Here is a 20,714-nt window from a genome sequence, read left to right as displayed (position 1 = left end):
TAAATTCCCTACAATTCTCACAGGTCCTGGCTTCAGATATCATCTGGAGTATATCAACCTTTACAACTTGCATTCTGACATATGTATGAGTGGTTATTGCTGAAGATAAAAGCATTAAAAGGGGAAATGACTGAAACAGCAAATAATTAAGCACAAAAGTTTACCAATACAGCTGGTTCCAAGTTTATCAGGGTTCTTGGACAAGTCAATCTCCATAGAGAATTTTAAAATGTGAGGCCCTGTCTGGTCCTTGTGCCCAGGAGAGGGTGAATTGGATAAAGGTAGCAATACATGGGCAATAGATTCAGGATGCACAAAAAGAAATACTTCTTTACACAACTAGTGAATTCAAATGTGGAGTTCGCTGCCAGAGGGTGTCGTGATAGCCAAAGGCATAGATGGCTTTAAAAGGAGATTGGACAGATACTTGGAGGAAAGGTCTATCAGTGGCTACTAGCCATGATTACAAAGGAGAACCTCTACATTAAGAGGCAGTAAACTTCTGAATGCCAGTGTGTGAGGCTCCTCCAGGGTGGGGTCTGCTGTCTGTCCTTCCACCATGATGTTGATGCGGTGTCAGGTCCCCTGGAACCCCTCCTGCTGTTGGCTGCCTGCTGCTCTCAAGGTTTTCTCACTTGGTTGAGGGCTCCCCCTTTTTGCGGCCTCAGAAATGACAGGTGAGGGGCCGAGGTTATGTCACCCCTGAAAGCCCTTTCCTGGCTTGAAGGCTGCCCTTAGCAGGCAGGGTCAGTCCTCCTCTCTCCTCCCCAACCAGGTGTTTTGAGCCCTCTTTTATCCTCCCACTCTAAGAACTGTCCCACCCCACTCCCCAGGTCCCCGTCCCCAGGGTGACAGTTAACACCTGGGCCAGAGACTACCATATGGCCTTGCCCCAGTCGTACCCTCCAGCCTTACTGCTGGCCTCCACCTGGCCTGGCCTCTTTCCCCTGCCTAGGTATCTGCCCTTGCTGAGTGGGGCCCAAACTGGGTTGGAGCCTGCTGCTGCTGGCACTGAGAGCCAACCCTGCCCCTGGATGAGGGCTTTCAGCAGTAGTATCAAGTGCCAAGTGGCAGCTGGATGATGTAGGCCCTACTGCACTTCCACCAGCAGCCAACAGTGTGTCTGGGCCGTGTTCAACTGATAGAGGTGGATGTCTGTGCTATTTGGTGCCCCAGAGGCACCCTCTTCATTGCCAGTGGTCCTCAATGCACCACCGGCCTGCAGGCTGCTGCCTTCCCCATTACCACCCTTTTCCTATGCACTGGGCTACTCTGTGCCACCTCTCCTCCCTGAGGCATCCTGAAGGTCTCCTGCATCATCCTGGCTGCTGCGCTGCTTCTGCCTCAGGTGGGTGCTGCCAGCACCCCAGGGGGAGGTCGGAGAACAGTTGCCACCAATGTCATCCGAGCTGCTCCATGGGGCTATTTCCAGACACAGTGCCAGAAGGCAACTTTGGGGGAAGGCCTTGGCCTTCTGTTGTTGGCCCTTCAGAGTAACTGCCTGGCCACTGTGAGACAGGACGCTGGACTAGATGGACCAACAGTCTGATCCGACAGGACTCTTCTTATGTTCTTATGCCACCAGTCCAGCCTCCTCTCTGCAGTGACTGCAGTGGCTATCCAGAAGTGGCTATCCAGAAGTGATTCTGCCAACCTCCTCCTCCTCCACAACCTGCCTGCTCACCTCTCTCTCTGGATAGCAAAGACCAGAAGCAAAGGCAAGTTGGATGGTAAGATGATTAGTGCATGAGTGACTTGCAAGGGATAGCTGCAGCAATGACATTAGGGTAGCAGCTGTAGCATAAACACACAGCAGGGCCTAGCAGCAGGAGACTGGGAGAGACTGACTGCCCACTCAATGAGGTGTGCGGGAGTAGTAGCTTCCATCCTCTGCATTTAGAAATGCAGCTGCTTTGCAGCAAACCGACCAGTTATGACTGTTGTTTCCATTGGCTAGCTTGTTGGTGATGTTGACAGGTTAACTAGTAGGGAACAGCGGGTGACAATGTTTTTCAATGACTAGGAATCTGCTGCCAGTAAGCTTACTCCTTTCCATATCTTGCCTGGGATTTCCAAAGACAAGGGAGCAAATTCAGCTGCATGAGTAGTGATGGTAGCTCCTTCACATCTAAAATGCCACCATGCTCACACCAAACCTGACACTCACCATTGGTCTGAAGTTGTGTAACCTCGTCAGAGTAATAAGTAGAAGGCAATCTAGGGGGAGGGGGTCCAGCTGGGGATGGCTCTGGGCCAAGGTCTTGGACCCTAAAAATGGCCAACAATGCAACTAGCTTACAAATATTCAATAAATATTTTTACACATAAAAAAACTGAACTGAATTTTTCATTTGTTGTACTGAAAGGAAAGCATGATTACATAGAAAGAGGGTGGATGTAGCATTTTTGCTTTGATCCCACTTGCATTCAAATGATAAATGAGGCAAGTATCACAACCAAAATTAATGGCATTCAATATACCCACATTTTCAAAGCTGCTGGATAACCTTCCCACTTGTATTTAAAGAACTATCAAAGATTGTATTCCTATATCACCACAACAGCTCTGGAAATATCAGGCTATGCACTATATCATTTCTGTCATCAGTTTTTGCCCTCAACCCCCCCCCCCCTTTTTAAACGACAAGAAAGCAGAGTTTCCAGATGAAGTTCTGGAAAGAGACAAGAGATTCTATACTTCTTTGGAATTCACGAAAAAGAGCAATTTTTTTTAGCAATTATAGACTTTTTTTGATCCTTCTATTTGCTATGAAACTTTGCCAGTTGCTCTTTAATAAGCAGTTACATAACATAGCAGTTATATAACTAACACTGTATCTGTTAAAAGGAGTTTGTGGTAATTAAGTCACAGAAACTGAGAAGCAATGGGACTTTGTGGATTTCATTCCAGAGTGATTTATATATTATCAGTGTGGTATAGGAGCCACTTCCAGATGATCTGGTCCCATGATGCACTTCTTTATATAGAAAGCACTGGCACAGGCAGTTGGTATGGTTTCTACCAGGCTGTTGCTACTGCTTCCCTCCCTCCATGACATGATTCAAGTATAGCGATGTCACTGAGCCTGATCTCAGAGATATGCTTCCAATACTATACAACTGCAACCTGCCCTGATTTCTAAACAGCAAATTGGCAAAGGCACATTGAGTTTCTATAATGAAAAATACTCAGCATGATCTTTAGTAATGCACTAGTGCTGGTAATAAGCAAATAGTAGTAATGAACCAATCTTAATACCAGGGAATTATTTTCCCAATGGTATTAAATTGGATTATGATAAGAGAGCGATGCCTATTTGCATAAACATAAAAGGAAAGCTCTTGAATGAAATATTATTGGGCCAACAAAGCCAACAGCACCATTTGGTCATGTCTATGGACTCTGAGAGTCTCATCACAATTGAATTAGAATGCTTATAACATACCAAAGAGTTACTGAAATAGTAATGGGTAAACTTTCCCAGGCTCAAGTCAGGAAGAGCTCACTTAAAATGAGCTTATTTGGCTTTAATTCATATTAGGTTCCACTAGGCTTCTATAATAAAGAAGGCTAGAGAAGAACCAAATTACAAATGGAGTCTAAACTTCATAAATACTGCATCTCTCTGTTGACTCTCATTTGCACTCTTCATGTCGCCTTCTCCTGGGGTGCCCTCAGTTAGGATCCTCTATTTTCAGGTTATGAGCTTTTTTTCTGTGGTAGGTCCTGTCCTCTAAGATGCTCTCCAGAATGGATGAGAAGAGCACTCTTGCTTGTTGTATTTAGGAAGATGGGTAAGGCAGTCTTATTCCAGAGGGCGTTTAATGAAGGGTAAGCCTTTTGGACAGATATGGCAGCATTTTAAATGGGTATATTTTCAATTGTTTCAATAGACTTTTTTGTGTGTGTCCTTACAACTTGTTGCATCGTGAGTCGAAGGAGTTCAGGTGGGGTAGACAAATTTTGAAAACAAACAAATTTGATTTTGGCTTGCAATCAGTCTGGAAGAACTCTGAATGCGTTACTACATTGACAGTGCAATCCTAAGGAGAGTTCTATCCTTCTAATTCCCATAAAATCAACGCATTTAGAAGGGCATAACTCTATTGAGGAGTGCACTGTGAAGTATGATATGGTATAACACTTTTTGATATTTCTTACTCACACATTTACTTTTAGTCAGTCCCCTGATTCTCTTCAAGTTGGCATTATTCACCTTGCGATACTCTCAGTCCTCATTTTCCCTAAAATGAACTGAATAGGAGCAGAGATGGCTGGGTAGTTATGAAAACTAAGATCCTGAGGGAGGGAATCCTGGGCGTAAGGAGCCTTTTAACATCAGCACAAAGGCATGCCAAACTTTTCTAGTAATGGATTAGATAAGGAGTGCAAGTTGACAATTTCCCTGGCAGTAGGCAAACGGAGAACAAGAGTAAGATACGAGCAGTAGTATAAAGCAATAAGATGTCATGAGTATGTGAAAGTTTTGAAATGGTTTAGTCTTTCTAACTAAACTCCACTTAAAAATCAAAGCACTAGTAGCAATAAAACTACAGGGCTTGTACATGACGGTTCTATTTTATTTTTCCTGCCCCCAAACACTTCTATTTGCATGTATCCAGTCTAAGGAAACTTCCTCCAACAGAAGAATCACTTAAGTTGGAGGAAGTCTCGATAGGCTGTAGGAAGGTTACAAACTTTGCTCAGTTGAAAGGGAAGATCTATGTAATTATGTCAAATATACATGTTTATTCTTGATGTGCATTAACATGGATGGTTCTGAATTGTGTGTTTTTCACTCTTGTATTCTGACTGAGACAGCTTAACTTACTGAAATATTCTTTATACACACAGGATATGATCCAGCCAATCTTTAAAATTGCATTACATTTGGGGCATCCAAACCTGGATGGCCCAGGCTAGCCTGATCTCATTAGATCATGGAAGCTAAGCAGAGTTGGTAAGCTTGCCATTCCCCCGCCACGGGCAGGGGATCCCCTGCTCCCACCTCCTCCCCCCCCACTTACCTGGCCAGTGGGGGAGTGCGCCCCAGGTGATGCAGGTGCAATCTCGGGCAAACTGGTGTGCCCCTCTGCCCCTCCGTGCTCCCGCGCCCCACAACAGGCCCATTTCGGGCTGAATCGGGCCCACGGAGGGGTGATTCAGCCCTTTGGGGAGTGCGTTTGTGCTCCCGGACCACCCTTTGACCTGCGTGATGATGTCACTTCTTGGAAGTGACGTTATCATGCACGTCCAGGAGCGCACGCATGCTGCATGCACATGCGAAGGAGAAAGCCGAAGCCAGCAGAGGGTAAGTGCCAGCATCCTAGTCTCCCACCGGGGGACTTAAGGGACCTGGCAACCCTAAGAGTTGGCTTTAGTTAGTACTTAGATGGAAGACCTCCAAGAAAGACCAGGGTTGTCACACAGAGGAAGGCATTGGCAAACCACCTCTGAAGTTTTAAAAACCTTACAGGTTCACCAAAAGCTGGCTTGTGACTTTTTTAAAAAACAACTTTATTAAACATATTTTACTTACAACTGTATAAAATTGTAACAATAAATAACAAGGTATTTGCGTAACCATAACAATAATAAAAGTACACTGCCGAGTAACATGTCCACATTACAAGGTATCATCAAATCAAATAAAAAATTTCCTTCAAAAGTACACAAAATTTTTTTGCATTTGTTTGGTATTGAAATTAACATATAAAGATGAGATATCACAAATTTTATCTAATACAGGTTGCCATTTATCTAACAAATTATACTGCATAGTACCATTTTCTGCTCGGGTTAGAGCATCAGAAATCTTATCAAAAATTAGGTACTCCCATATCTTATTATACCATTGTGACAAAGGGGCGAGTGTGGGATTCCTCCAGCTGGAAGCTATTAGAGTTTTGGCTGCTGTTAGTAAGGTGGCAATTAGTTCTTTCCTTGCCTTGGGAATGTCTAATTCTTGCCAACAGTTTAATAGAATTATTTCTGGCTGTGCTGGTATATTGTAGCCTGTAATATTTTGATCCAGAAGTCTTTTATCACCTGACATGACCACCAGCAATGAAGGAAAGATCCCTCTTTCTCAGAAAGTCTCCAACACAAGGATGAGGAAGAGGAGGAAATTTTATGAAGATGGTTAGGGGTCAAATACCATCTCATCAATAATTTATAGGATATCAATTGTGTATTGTTAGATTTTGAGGTATAAATGCTAGATTGCCGTATCTTGTCCCATTCCAAGTCATCCAGTACCATCGAGCAGTCTTTGTGCCACATTTGGCCTGTGACTTGATGGCACTTTCCATCATATTGGAACAAGAAATTTAAGACATGGAATTAATGCAACTTCAAAGCACTCAACTTCAGAGGGATGGTGCTCATAGTTTTTCCCTTTTTTCCCTTTACCTTCCCCTTATATTACATTTGTATCTATATGTAATACAGATTATTTCAGAGATAAAAGACAAGGAAAAGAAGAACAGGATTGCTGAAATTTGCATTATACACATAGGATATGATCCAGCATTATACACATAGGATATGATCCAGCCAAGAACAGGATTGCTGAAATTTGCATTATAGTTTAGCTGCTTAGTCATTAGTATTTTATTGGACAAAATCTGAATCAAAGTTAATGCACAAGTTAGAATTTTTTTCTTCTTAAAAATTCTTTGTGCAGCGTTTAAAAAGAGTTTCAGTTTTACAGAAGTTCTATTAAAACATTTTCTCCTGGAAATATAACTAAGCAAAAGAATTGTATGATAATCAACAGTTGCAACTCAATGAAGAGCCATGCTTATATTTTCCTTGTTTGCTCACAGCAGGTACTCTCTTGGTTTTAAAGAGCATTAAAGTGCTCTTCAATCAACTCTGAAGCTGCATTTTGAACTTGGGGCAGTTTGAATTGTTTTGTGGTGGAAGCTTCTGAAAAGGAAACTCTGATACATCCAGATGCCTGCATGTGTCTTTGGACTGCAATTTTTAATTTTTTAAAAAAGAGCTCTTAAACTTTATGCTTAGAAAAATGTGTTTGACATTTATCTTTAAAACATACACACCAGAAAGCAGGAGGGGCCTCTGGCCATACTGGCCTACCTTGCCAATAATTACAAAAGTGTATGCAGACATAATGCACATGACAACAACGAGCATGATTGGAAAAGTCTGGTGGGTATCTGAGCACTGTGCATGATAGCTCTAAAGAGACACCTATCAAAACTGGTGTGAGGTGGTCTTGAAAGAGCCCATTCATCCTCCAACTAGTCAGACCTCCTAAGAACAGTAGCTGTGTACACAGATGTAATTGATTAAAAAATATATCAGTGCACTGGAATATGCAAGATCACAGTGAACATCTCAATATACTACCAACAGCTTATCCAAAATAGAAAGCTTGTTTGGAGGTCTTGGAAACTGCCCCTGAAGTTAGTATCATTTACCTAAACTTTGTTTAATTGTAGTATTAAAGGCAATATATGATGCTTAATTTTTCCAAAATTGCTGAACAGGGTGTGTTATCATGGTACGTTAGAAAATAAGACTTGTCAGATGTTATTAATACCCCCAGCTATGTCCATGATACCACCGACTTCCTGAGGAAACTGCAGTCCTTCAACCAGCTCCCAGAAAACAGCATTCTAGCCACCATGGATGCTGAATCCTTGTACACCAACATCATGATGGACTACAAGCCATTGGAAACTTCATCCTTGAGAAGACCACAGCAGATCTTGCCACTGAACTCTGCATGTGTTTTCTCACCTGTAACTACTTCAGGTTTGGTAACAACCTACGCCTCCAAGTCAGTGGCACAGCCATGAGCACCTGCATGGCTCCAAGGTATGCCAACATTTTCATGGCAAACCCAGAACAACGTTTTCTGAACTCTTACCCATTGGCACCTCTCCTTTACGTGAGATTCATTGATGACATTTTTATTATCTGGACCCATGACAAAGAAGCCCTTGAGAGATTTCAGCAGGCTTTCCACAGCTTCCACCCCACCATCAATCTAACCATGAATCACTCTACACAAGAAACTGTCTTCCTGGACACCACAGTACAGATACACGAGAGACACATAAGTACCACATTATACTGGAAACTGATGGATCGGCAAACATATCTACATGCCTCTAGCTACCATTCCAACCACACTGAGCAATCCATTGTGTATAGTCAAGCCCTATGCTATAGTTGCATCTGCTCCAATCCCTCAGACAGAGATACTCACTTGAAGGTTCTGCAACAAGGCATTTTTGCAACTATAATATCCCCCTGACATGGTGAGAAAGATGATTGGAAAGGCCAGAATGACATTCTACAAGACAAGCCCAAATAAAATAATAACAGAACACTACTGGTGGTCACCGACAGCTCACAACTCAAGCCAGTTCAATGCATTATTAATTACCTACAACCAGGGCTTCTTTTCAGCAGGAACGCGGTGGAACGGAGTTCCGGAACCTCTTGAAAATGGTCACATGGCTGGTGGCCTTGCCCCCTGATCTCCAGACAGAGGGGAGTTTAGATTGCCCTCTGGAGAACAGGGGGTGGGGCCACCAGCCATGTGACCATTTTCTCCGAGGGCAACCCACTGAGTTCCACCACCTCTTTTCCCAGAAAAAAAGCCCTGCCTACAACCCATGTTGGATTGTGACAGTTCCTCACACAGGCACTGGTTGGGAGACCTTTTCTTGCTCACAGACAGCCTCTTAACCTAAAACAACTACTCTTCCACAATGATAAACTACTTAGCAGTAATATGAACTCTAGTACCAATGCCCGCAACAAACCAAGATGCCAACTTTGCCCTCACATAGATCCTAGCAAAATCATCAGTAGACCCAACAACATCAGCCATACCATCTTCGTTTCATACTCCTGCTCGTCCTCTAATGTGATTTATACCATCATGTGTCAGCACTACCCTTTCACCCTCTACATTGGACAAACTGGCCAGTCCCTTCAACAAAGAATTAATGGACATAAGTCTGACATCAGAAACCACAACATTCAGAAAACAGTGAGGGGTCATTTTAATCTTCCAGGACATTCAGTTACTGATCTAAAAGTAGCAGTTTTCCTGCAGAGGAATTTCAAAGGGAGATTAGAAAGAAAGACTGCTGAATTTTAACTGATAACAAAACTCAAGACAATGCATCCACCTGGATTGAATCAAGACCAAGTCTTCCTGTCTCATTACCAACGCGATTTCTCTGCACCCACTACCCCTCTGCAAACCCCACCCAATCCAATCATGCCTGCTATTGTCATTCACCAGCTTTTGTCATTTACCTGCTATTGTCATTTGGCATCTGAAATCACTCCACTCACCAAGATATAAGAACAGATGGACTCACATTCTAGCTGTATCTGAAGAAGTGAGCTGGGACTCACAAAAGCTCATACCCTAACACAAATTTTGTTAGTCTTATAGGTGCTACAAGACTCTTCCTCTTTTCTACTGCTACAGACAGACTAATACAGCTACCCATCTTGATCTACCTCCAATATCCTTTTCCTACCGAACTGCTGAAGTTTGTGCAGTCCCTTAGCCAACTCAGGCCAAAATGTGATCATGCAGAAGAATCTCTAAATCTGATTTTGCACACGTGCATATTTTTAAATTCACCAATGGCTGTGTTGGAGGAGGGAGTCTTGTTTTTGAGAGATCCATACAGTTCTAGTATAGAAAAAAATAAGGTGATGGCAATGTACACGTTTCTCTCTGATAAGTTCAATTTTTCTCCCTCTGCCATTCTGTTTCAAAGCAGTCATTCTACAGTGTTATTAAGAGATTGGCACATGCCACCAATGATGTTCTTCTGTGAATATCAGTAAATAAGTATTAAGCTGTGCTGGAAGAAAAAGAATTTCACAGAGCCAAAGGTGGCAATGTCTCATTTTTCTTTACTTTCCCCCTTATATTTCTGGCCTCCAAAAATGAACACATTCCATTCTTTATGTCAAACTTATCAAAATTAAACTACCTCCAGCTGCCAAAACAGCTAGGAGGAAAAAAATCATTGTTGTTATATAATAAAGTGCTGCTAGCTAGCTGTGAGATTTTGTCTCATTGACTGCAAGGTCTCACTATAATAAAGCTTAACATATGCAACAAAAAACAAAATCCCACAACAAAAAGCCTACACTGAGTGGTGCAATACATATAGCGGTTAAATAATAAACATGTATGTTACCTAGCACGTTATATAATTAGAACCAATTGTCAGAATCAACTAAAAGTAGACAGGGATACAAAGCAGGAAATGAGAATACTGCTGACCCATTAAAAGTTAGCACAAATGACCTCTGTAATGCAATTATTGAAATAAAGCCAGCTCTTCTCCTTAAGGTTATTATGAGACAGTTTTTGCACAATCAAATGAGACTAATTATTCAGCTTCTCCAACTGTAGATTTCCCTTTCATTTTCACAATTCTGTTTATAACCACAGAAATTGAAATTTAGTCACTCAATATGTTTATCAGCAGGCAGGGGTCAATAGTGCCAAGGAGAAAATAATGGTCTCTGTGTGTATAAAATATCAATAGGACAACTGATCTTCTGGCTTTTCTCTCAAACATTGTTAATAGGACTCCTTCAACTAATGTTTTCACTGATACTGAGATCTGAAGGGGGCAAACTAGTGTGGTGTAGTGGGAGAAGGGCTATTTAACCCTTTTTTCAATGAAATTGATCTGCCCAAACTGCTTTTTAGCCCTGGTGATGACCCTCTCCCCCAAGTATCTATCCTGTAATGAAAGAAAATGCTGATTAACTGAGTTATGAAATTAGAAATAATGAAAAAGGATCACACACACCCTGTCCCTGTATTTTTCTTCTATAACATCTGGATTGAAACTTTGATTGAAATAAATGGAGCATGTGGGACCTACCCCTGCCTATGGACAATGCCTACATTACCCCTGCGATTGAGAATGTTCAACATTCTCAATAATGGTGACAGAACTAATGCCTATTTAAATATTTATTTGTATTTACTCCATTTGTACCTTGCCTTTCTCCGTAATGTGGACCCAAAGCGGTTTATATCACTCTCCTCTCTTCCATTTTATCTTCCAGCAACCCTGTGAGACAGATTAGGCTGAGTCATAGACTGGCCCAAGGTCACCCAGTGAGCTTTCATGGCAGACTGGGGATTTGAACCTCAGGCTCCCAGATCCTAGCCTGACAGTCTAACCACGACATCACACTGGCTCTGTTTGTAGTGACTGCATGTAGGTTGGGATTGGGCCAGTATGCCCGCTTTCACTTTTATCTACATTTGTTGTGGTCAGCTATATGTGTTGTTTGATGAAGGCTACTATAGCAACCCACAGAAAAAATTCTATTGGCATAGCTGCAATGGCATCCTACACAAAGCCACTGGAGCTAGTTCATGGACAATAGGTAGGTCAATCAATGGCTATTAATCACAATTACTAGGAAGTAATGTTCTTCTGAATACCAGCTGCTGCTGGGTAAAAATAATTGGATAGAAACATTTACTTTTTGTTATCAGGTGTTTGGTGGGGGTGGGGGTGGAAATCTTTTTGTTATTGTTGTTAACTAGGTTGATAAGAATGATTCCAAATGCTTGCACATTAAAATGATGTTTATGTGTGTGCAGACAGACAGGCAAGAAATGTTCTTTGTTGCATCTTAATCAAAGTCGACTGTGAAAGAAGCCAGAGTTGCCTATGTGTGGAATACAGTACTACTGCCACTAAAGTTGTTGAACTAAAATGTGAGAAAACTACAAAGCAACAGTGACTTTTGGGTGGGAATGAGTCTTTTCACATACTTTAGAGAATACAGTAAGTCTCCACCCAAGCATAACATATAAATGATCTCACCAGTTTCCTAAGCACTCTCAACAAGCTTTCCTGCCTGTTCATGGTATAGCCAACCTATGATGTCAACTGTCCACTTGCAAGCATGGGGCAACCCCTGGGTCAGTGTTACAGAGAGACGATATAAAAACTATACCAGTATTAATTAAATGCACCACTTGTTTTACTGCCAATGCACTCTGGTACGTATTTTTTCCTAGACAGACTTCCCCATTGCCTTCCACAAAACTTAAACAAAAATTCAGGCACTGTTTACACAATGAAAAGACCATCTAATAACTGTACAGCATTATAAAAGCCCAGCAGAAGACGTTGCTTTACATTTTCACATTAGAAGAATATAAACTGACATAAAATATATTTTGTTTTTGCTTGCTAATACAGATGAAACAGCAATTACTAACTCTTCAGCCAGTCTGACAATTTATTGGCATAAGAATTAATATTGCTTTTTTAATACAGGAAGCAGCAATACACAACTTTAAAGGGAGGGTTTTTTTGGTTAAAAAGAGAGAAGTCTTCGAAGCTTAATTCTATCTATCTATCTATCTATCTATCTATCTATCTATCTATCTATCTATCTATCTATCTATCTGTCTGTCTGTCTGTCTGTCTGTCTGTCTGTCTGTCTGTCTGTCTGTCTGTCTGTCTGTCTGTCTGACTTTCATTTATATCGTGCCTTTCTTCCCAATGGGGATCCAAAGCGGCAGTGTCTGAGCCAATAATGATAGGAAATGCTATTAGTTTGTAGTGCTTTTCTTTACTAGTGAAGAGCTCGTCATTCAGACAGGCCATATATCCAGGTCACCACTATTTGACTTTTTTCAGATCCCTGCAGTGGAGAACTTGACAGTGTGTGTGTGTGGGGGGGGGGGGGGACCAAGATACCACTTCCTCTCTATCCTAAAGCCAGCTTCTGGATTGGAAGAACACAGAGTTGGAAACATATTCTCTTCCTAAAACCCAATAACTGGCTTCAGCTTTCTCCTTTCGTTCATCCTGAACTTGGTTTTTTTTTTGGGGGGGGGGGTATTTCTTGCCTTCATCTCAGTTACTACTTTGGTGAGTTTGGGGAAGCTCTAGGTCCACCAAAGCTAGCACAGCAATAGCAGTGGGTGGACAGGTGAGGTGGGATAAAGGCTCTGTGTTTCCTCATCCTCTTATCTCTCATTAAGCTTATTGCTGAGTGAAAGACAGGGCAAGGTCTGCTTCTCTCAACTGGAAAAAGAAACTATAGTGGAGAGGGGGTTAGAGGAAGGCATATTGGTGGAGAATGGGGATGGTGAGTAAGGTGGAAAAAAGGAAGATAGAAAAAGATCATACGGCCTTATGCCAAACCAAACCACTGGTCCATCCAGCTCAGTCCTGTATAGTCAGACTGGCAGCCTCTCTCCAGAGAAGTCTTCCCCAGCACCTGCTACTTGAGATGCCAGAGGTTCCACCCAGGAACTTCTGCATGCTGCTGCCACTGAGCCTGAGTATCCCCCCTCCTCCCTGGAGGGCCTTAACCTGCTAATGAGAATTCACAGACCTTTCACTATTATATAACTTTAAAGATATAATAAAATATTGGAGCAATAAATTCAGAGATCAAAACATCCATGGAACATGTTTTAAATGTCAGATCCTAGGAAGTAAGTTAAAAAGGTCAATTTATTATATTTTCTTAAGACTAAGAGTGCTAAAGAGTTTTTACCTTAAAATAGTGAAAGAAACAAAGGTTCGCATATGACCAAGGAGACAGCAGGACAATTCCTATCATAGGCTTGTTCTGAAACTCCAATGACAGATATATAGCCACCATCTGAATGCTTTACAAATGGCCAAGCCTAGTCATATGCATGGATGAATGATGAATAATACCCATGAAGGACAACAGACAGTCTTCTGAATGTGGGTGAATATACCATATTTTCAATAAAGATGTAGCATGTATATCTACTCATGTTGCATCAACTTTTGACATAAATATTTGGGCTAAATCACTGCAAATCATTTCATTCCTTGCAACATTTAACTCAGAACATAAAGGTTGGGAAGCCAAAAGAGCACTGTGTGGGTTTGGAAGAGGACCAGACCTGAGCAGCTAGTATCTTGTTAATTTCAACAGTGTTATAATTCAGCATTTAGCCTTACTCATAAAATTCCAGAAGACATGAACTAGTTTCCCAAGAGTGCACCAAAGGGCTGAAATCACATTATAGATTACCCCTCTCATAGGAAGTGCTAACAGTTCACTGCGCTTGTGGTGAAAGGAATGTTTCCTGGCCAGATACACAGAAAGAATACCCCCAAGGCCAGAGAGTCCTGATGACGGCACTTCCTGAATGCCAAACACAAATCTTCTCAGGAATCCCTTCCTTCCTTGCTGCCTTTCAGTGCTAATGCTTGAACAATAAGTCAGATAATTGCAATTAACTTCCAGTGTGCTGCCCAAGCAAAGAAGACAGCAGTACTCCAGGAAGATGAGATAACATCAAAAGAGAACTCTCATAGATTGGTTCTTGATCTCCATGTACAGTACAGCTACATAAGTCATCTTAATAATGAATAATAACCTATGCCCTACATTTTTTTCAGGTCGATGGGGCAAGATCAACCAGCAACTCAAAAAAAGGAACCTGTTTTACACTATATGCCGCAAAAAGTTGTTTTTAGCTAAGAACAATGGCCAGAATCCATCAGACATAGACCTTTTGTTAGCCCAGTGTAATTTTTACTTTATTTTTCTTCCCTTATAATAGATTCTCAGTTTCAAATGTGGTTTGTCATGACTTATTTGACCATCTCACAAGCCCAACAACAACAAAATATTCAAAAGCCTTTGCGTGATGTGTTTGCATGTGCATGCATTCGTGTATCCTGCATTTAACTTGTTACAGTCACATGATTGCTTTTTGTCCTCACTGCCCAAAGGGGACAGACATGAGAAAACTTTTAAAATAGTGAAAATGAATTAGTCAGTTTTTAAAAAAACCCTTCCCAAGCTCACCTGCAAAAGATATTTTGCTGACCTTGGTAAGAATTATAAAATGTTCATTCAAGAGGTTTTTTTTTTTTAAAGTAGAGAAATTAAAAGATAGATTTCACATTAAGGACACACTACTTACCGTTCCAACTAGAGGATAAATAAAACCAGCCCCAATGCTTGCCCTCACATCGCTAATAGGCAGAATGAAGCCTGTTGGAACACCTTTCTTTTCAGGCATGTGTGAGAGAGAGAGATGAGTTTTTGCCATACAGATTGGCAGATTTCCAAATCCCTGAGAGGGAACAAACAGAGGGCCAGATTATAGTCAAGACTGAATGTAGTCTGCATTTAAAAAGAAACCCTGACAAAAAGAAATCCAAGTTCTGTGACCAGTATCAAATATGTCAGGTTGCAGTATCTTCCTTAGTTTAATTTATTCTGCTTCTCTCAGCACCATCCTAAGCAGATCTACTGAGACTTCTACTCAGATCTATTCAATGGGGCTTACTCCCAGGATTGCATCATATGAGTCTTGGGAAGAGGCAAAGAACTGTACAGTGTACTGAAGCCTCAGCCTCTGACCACTTGACATCTTTTCTGGCTTAAGAAATTCTACCAGGCATTGTCTGCACCCAGTCACATTTATATTTACAACCACTGGAGATAGAAAGCTTCAGTAAAAGCTGAAATTCATGGCTGAAAAATCAGATAGATTCTCTCCTCCGCTCTTCATGTTTGTTCTTGAAAGGTTTAGGAATGCCAACACCTAAGTGCATTTTCATGCATGGAAAGGTGCTTATCCACACCAATTGTAGCTTCTGGTACAATTCACTGAACAACGTAGCCTTCAACCGTAAGTGTAAAAATTCACCCAGGAATATGCAGGGGTTCATGCTGTACGTGGGCAGTGTCACTTGTAATGCCACACTGGTTTAACATTACATGACTGCAATCTTAAGCAGAGTTGTATGTGTGTATATTATTTGCTATCAAGGCATTTCCAGCTCATTGCAACCCCCCCCCCCCCAAACATCCTATCATTGACAGCCTTGCTCAGGTCTTGCAAACTGAAAGCTATGGCTTCCTTTATTAAGACAATCCATCTCATGTTGAGTCTTCCTCTTTTACTATTACCTTCAACTTTTCCTAGCATTATTGACTTTTCCAGTGAGTCTTGTCTTCTTATGTATGATACTCAGTTTAATTATTTTAGCTTTTAGAGAGAATTCAGGCTTGATTTGATCTAGAACCCACTTGTCTTTGTAAAATTTGTTACATTCTTCTAAATCAATGTAAATGAGTGGGTGTAGAAGGGTGCAACTCTGCTTAGGATTGCACAGTGAGCTTTGGGACTCATGATCTCCCTTTCTACTTCTGAACTGTCTATAAATCGGAGTTTAGACGGCAAGCCTGAATGACAGTTTGCCAATTTGGATAAAATGGTAAATGATGGTTTTTGCTAAATAAATTGTAACTAATCAGAACAAACAAGAGGAGGATAGAGAGGGCACGGAAATGCATATAACTGAGGCTCAGTTATATAGCAATAACCATGATTTGGCATTACATGTGAACCAACCAAATGTCCCTTGAGAATGTAGGTTCCAAGGATGGCAGACAATGAGAATCTCGAATTCTTGCACTCACATTTTGTACATACGAACGTTTGTGCACTTGCTGCATCACACATTACTTCCAACGTATCTGTAGAGCCTATAGGACAGTGGGCTGAATAAATGGATCCTTTTTCCTGAACACAGGAGGGCCACAGTGCTGATGGCACAATTCTCATTTTCATTAAAAAAATACTGAATACATAAACTTGCTGGAGCTACACCTATGATGGATCCAACTGCACACACCCCCAAGCCATTTTTTACCTGTTGACTGTAACGATTTATTTGAGACTGTGCTGCTGGTGATAGCTCTATATCTTGAGCTCCATAGACATTCTGCGCTATGATCCTTATCTTTTCTACAATGGGAAGCTGTGGAAACAAAGCAGATGACAGAAATGTTAACGCATGTTGACAAGAATCTTACTACGCTCCCTGGAGCTGCAAGGTTTGTTTGACAGGTTTCTGGAACAGATTTTGCATTGAGTTATGAAGGTTTCCCTAGAAAAACCACGACAAAATACTAATCATTATTCAACATGCTTGCTATGGTATAAAGTGGCTTCTGATATCCTTACTTGGTGAAGAGAAGAAAACAAAAGGTTTTGCTAGATTAATTTATTTAAAACATCTTTAGCCCGCCTTTCTCTAGTAAGAGACTCAAGATACAGAACACTTGTATTTACAAGGAGCATATGTTTAATGTTGTTATCCGCCCTGAGCCTGCTTGTGGGGAGGGCGGAATATAAATACGATAAAATAAATAAATAAATAAATATCACATCACATCACACTAGGATGTTTGTTTTTTAAGCATCTGATTGCTTGGTCATAAGCAGACATGGGCACGAACAGGAAAAACATTCCGATCACCCTGTTCATTGTTCGTTGCCATCCACGAACAACGAACAACGCACAGAACCAAACATGTCCCCTTAACGAACATGTTTGGTGTTCATCTTCATGGCCCTTTAAAGATCCCTTTAAACTATCAGCTGGCAGGTGGCAGGGGAGGATTCCCCTTGCCGCCTGCCAGCTGATAGTTTAAAGGGCCCTTTCCTGCCATATGCAAGGGGCAGGGCCCTTTAAACACCCCACAACCCCCAGCCCCACCCCCCTGCCCCACCCCAGCGCCGCCGGGACAGAGAGATTCTCTCCATTCCTCTGACAGTGGGCAGAGCCGGCACTGTGGGCCGCTTCTGCTCGCTGTCAGAGGGACGAGGAGAGACTCCCCTGGTCCCTCTGACAGCGGGTAGAGCCACCACTGCTACAGGGCCGCTTCTGCCCGCTGTCATCAATAACTGTAAATAAAAATGTTGTCATAACTACTTTTCCCCTTAAATATTACTTTTTTCTTAAACCTTGAATGTTGGCAAGAAGTAGGATAGAAATGGAAATAAATGAACAACTCTCTTGGAAAAGAAGAGACAAAAGATACAGAAGAAATCTTGTTTTGTTTTTTAAATCCAGGGTTAACCTAAGTAAGTTTCCTTGTGTAGCAATGGTTACCTCAGCCAGATTTCATTTCATGATTAAGGACAATCTGTAGAGAATGCCTGATCATCAGAGCAGAGGGAATTTTATAGTAGGATGTCTTAGAAATCAATAGTGCATCGATCGAACTGTGACCAGCTTAAGCTTTGATTGCCGCAGTTGAGTCTGTATAGCACTTACAAGATCACTTTGATGAAAGTGCCATAAAAATGGAATGCTACAATGCTTCCCTGTAAAATGACAGGGTTTAACCTAAACATACAGTTCGGGAAGAACCCCTGCTACAACACTGCTTTTTAACAAACAGAGGGGAGAAAATCTATTAAAGTCACACTTGCAATTAAAGCTGGACTGTATGTACAAAACAAAGAATCAAAGTTGATTAGTGGAATATATACATATAGCTCACATATACAGCAGATGACAGTACCCCTCTGGGTTCTTATTCATTCACAAACCATTGTCTTCTCATTCATCTTAATCCTGAGTATCCTGGGTAGGCTATAGATATTTTTCAGCATCTACATGAAGCCACTGGAAGATGTTATCCAGAGATCTGGGGTGGGTTGTTACGATATGCAGATGATACTCTGCTGTATCTTATGCATATCCCAGTTTATTGTTCAAAAAAAGTTCAGAATGTTGTTGTTAAAGGATGTTTTACCCCTCCTAGAGAACCACTGTTGGTTTGTTACTGTCGATTTGATGGACGCTTACTTTTATGTACTAATAAATGTTCGTTACAGAAAATATCTCCATTTTTAATGCGGTTCTGAATGGTTCCAGTACAAAGTCCTTCCTTTTGGCCTGTCCTCTACCCCTCAGGTGTTCATCAAGGTGATGGCAGTAGTGGTTGATCACCTCAGGGGAAAAGGTTGAGCCGTATTTCCCTATCTGGACAACTGGCTTATTGTGGGCCAGTCCAGGGAGTCTGTTTCCCATCATACTTCCTTAGTCCTGTAAACCCTACACCAATTGAGGCTACAGGCCAACTTAATAAAGTCTTCCCTGGTTCCACAATAAATTCATGGGAGCAGTGTTGGGCTCCATACTAGCTTGGGTTTTTCCTACCAGAGAACGAATAATCTGGTTCCTAGCCACTCTAATCAGGGTGTGTTCTTGCAGGCACGAAAGCGCAAGACAAATCCATAAACTGTTAAGTTTCATGGCCTCTCTGACACTGATAGTACTGTTTCCCAGACTCCAGCTCCTGCCATTACAAAATTGGTTTGTCAGAATATTCCACCCACACTACCAGAACCTGTACAAATGGTTCTCGGTTCTGAGGATTATACACAGATGCCTGACCTGGTGGAACAAAATCTAATGGTAGGGACCCCATTCATTTCCAAACCCATTCACTTTCCATCTATACAGATGCCTCTCTGACGGGTTGGGCGGCTTATTCTGGAATCAATCAGGTGTAGGGGTTTTGGTCTCAGCATGAGTCCAAGCTGCATATCAACCTTCTGGAACTAAGGGCTATTTGGTTTGCTCTGAAAGTTTTCCTTCACCTTGTCAGGGGCAAGAATGTCCAGATATGCACAGACAACACAACTGCCATGCGTTATCTGAACGAGCAGGGGGCACAATCTCTCTGTCCCTCTCCTGAGAGTCCTTCTTGATTTAGGAATGGGTGATCCAGCATCAGGTCTCCCTCTCAGCCATCCACATTCCTGGAGAGGACAACACTCTGGCAGATGCCTTGAGTTGGTCCAGGGACCAGAATTACGAATGGTCCATTCACATGGATTTCCTACAACCCATATTCCTACAGTGGGGATTTCCCAGCACAGACCTTTGCTACTTCACTCAGCAAGAGATGCCCCCAATACTGCTCTCGAGCAGGTAAGGGAAAGTCATCCCTATGAGATGCTTTTCAAATATCTTGGTCAGGCAGTTTACTGTATGCCTTCCCTCCTCTCCCTCTCAGGACCTTGACACTCAGTAAAATGATGAGATTGTAATCACCACTTATTGGCTGAGACAGGCTGGGTTCTCCACCCTTTTCAGAATGTCACAAGGCAGGACACATCGGTTCCCGCTGTCACCAATCCTTCTCCAGGATGACGTAGTCCTTCACCACGATTTAGACACAATGAAGCTGACAGCTTGGCTTGTGTCACCCCTGAAAACCTTCCACCCAGAAGTATTCTGGCAAGGGGAAATGTTTCTCCCATTGGGCTACTGGACAGGGCTTGGTTCCTTCAGCAGCATCCCTGCCATTTTTCTTACATTATCTAATCCTATTAAAAGACCAAGGACTCTCTAATTCCTCTGTGAAGGTGCATCTGGTGGCCATCTCAGCCTATCATGAAGGGGTGAAGAGTAAGTCCCTTTTTTCCCAACCTGAATGCAAATCCTTCCTTAAAGGGTTAGATAACGTTTACCCTCCGGTTTCCAAGCCTACTTCCCAATGCAGCCTATCTTTAGTTTTAACAACCCTCATGCATAAGCCTTTTGAGCCTCTAGCTACCTGTCCTCTCAAACGTATGACATCCAAAATGGCCTTTTTAGTGGCCATAACACAGCTAGGAGGGTGAGTGAATTACAAGCCCTGAGGTATGAGCCACCTTTCCTCAGGATGTTTGCGGACAAAGTGGTTCTCTGCCCACACCTCCAGTTTCTACCCAAGGTAGTCTCTGCTTTTCTCCTCAATCAAGACATTACATTGCTAGTGTGTTTTTTTTTATATTTTTTTATTTTTATTGTGGAAAACTTAATAGAACAAAGGAAAGAAAGTAAAACATAACAAAAAGACAACTACA

At 41.9% G+C, this 20,714-nt stretch overlaps 1 protein-coding gene across 2 annotated transcripts in view; it reads right to left on the bottom strand.

Annotated features, from left to right (window-relative positions):
- The window catches only part of MTHFD1L (methylenetetrahydrofolate dehydrogenase (NADP+ dependent) 1 like), a 253,352-nt gene that overhangs the window by 80,473 nt on the left and 152,165 nt on the right, over nucleotides 1–20,714 (bottom strand). For both annotated transcript variants that reach the window (XM_054988191.1, XM_054988183.1), the window contains exons 25-26: nucleotides 16,717–16,824; nucleotides 14,976–15,128 (exon numbers count right to left, since the gene is read on the bottom strand). In XM_054988191.1, coding sequence (XP_054844166.1) covers nucleotides 14,976–15,128; nucleotides 16,717–16,824 — 261 coding nt within the window. The remainder of the gene's footprint in view (nucleotides 1–14,975; nucleotides 15,129–16,716; nucleotides 16,825–20,714) is intronic.

The sequence above is a fragment of the Eublepharis macularius genome, chromosome 1 (genome assembly GCF_028583425.1).
Source record: "Eublepharis macularius isolate TG4126 chromosome 1, MPM_Emac_v1.0, whole genome shotgun sequence".
In the NCBI taxonomy this organism is placed as follows: domain Eukaryota; kingdom Metazoa; phylum Chordata; class Lepidosauria; order Squamata; family Eublepharidae; genus Eublepharis; species Eublepharis macularius.
Note: the sequence above shows the minus strand (reverse complement) of the source record. Positions and strands in the feature narration are given on the sequence as shown.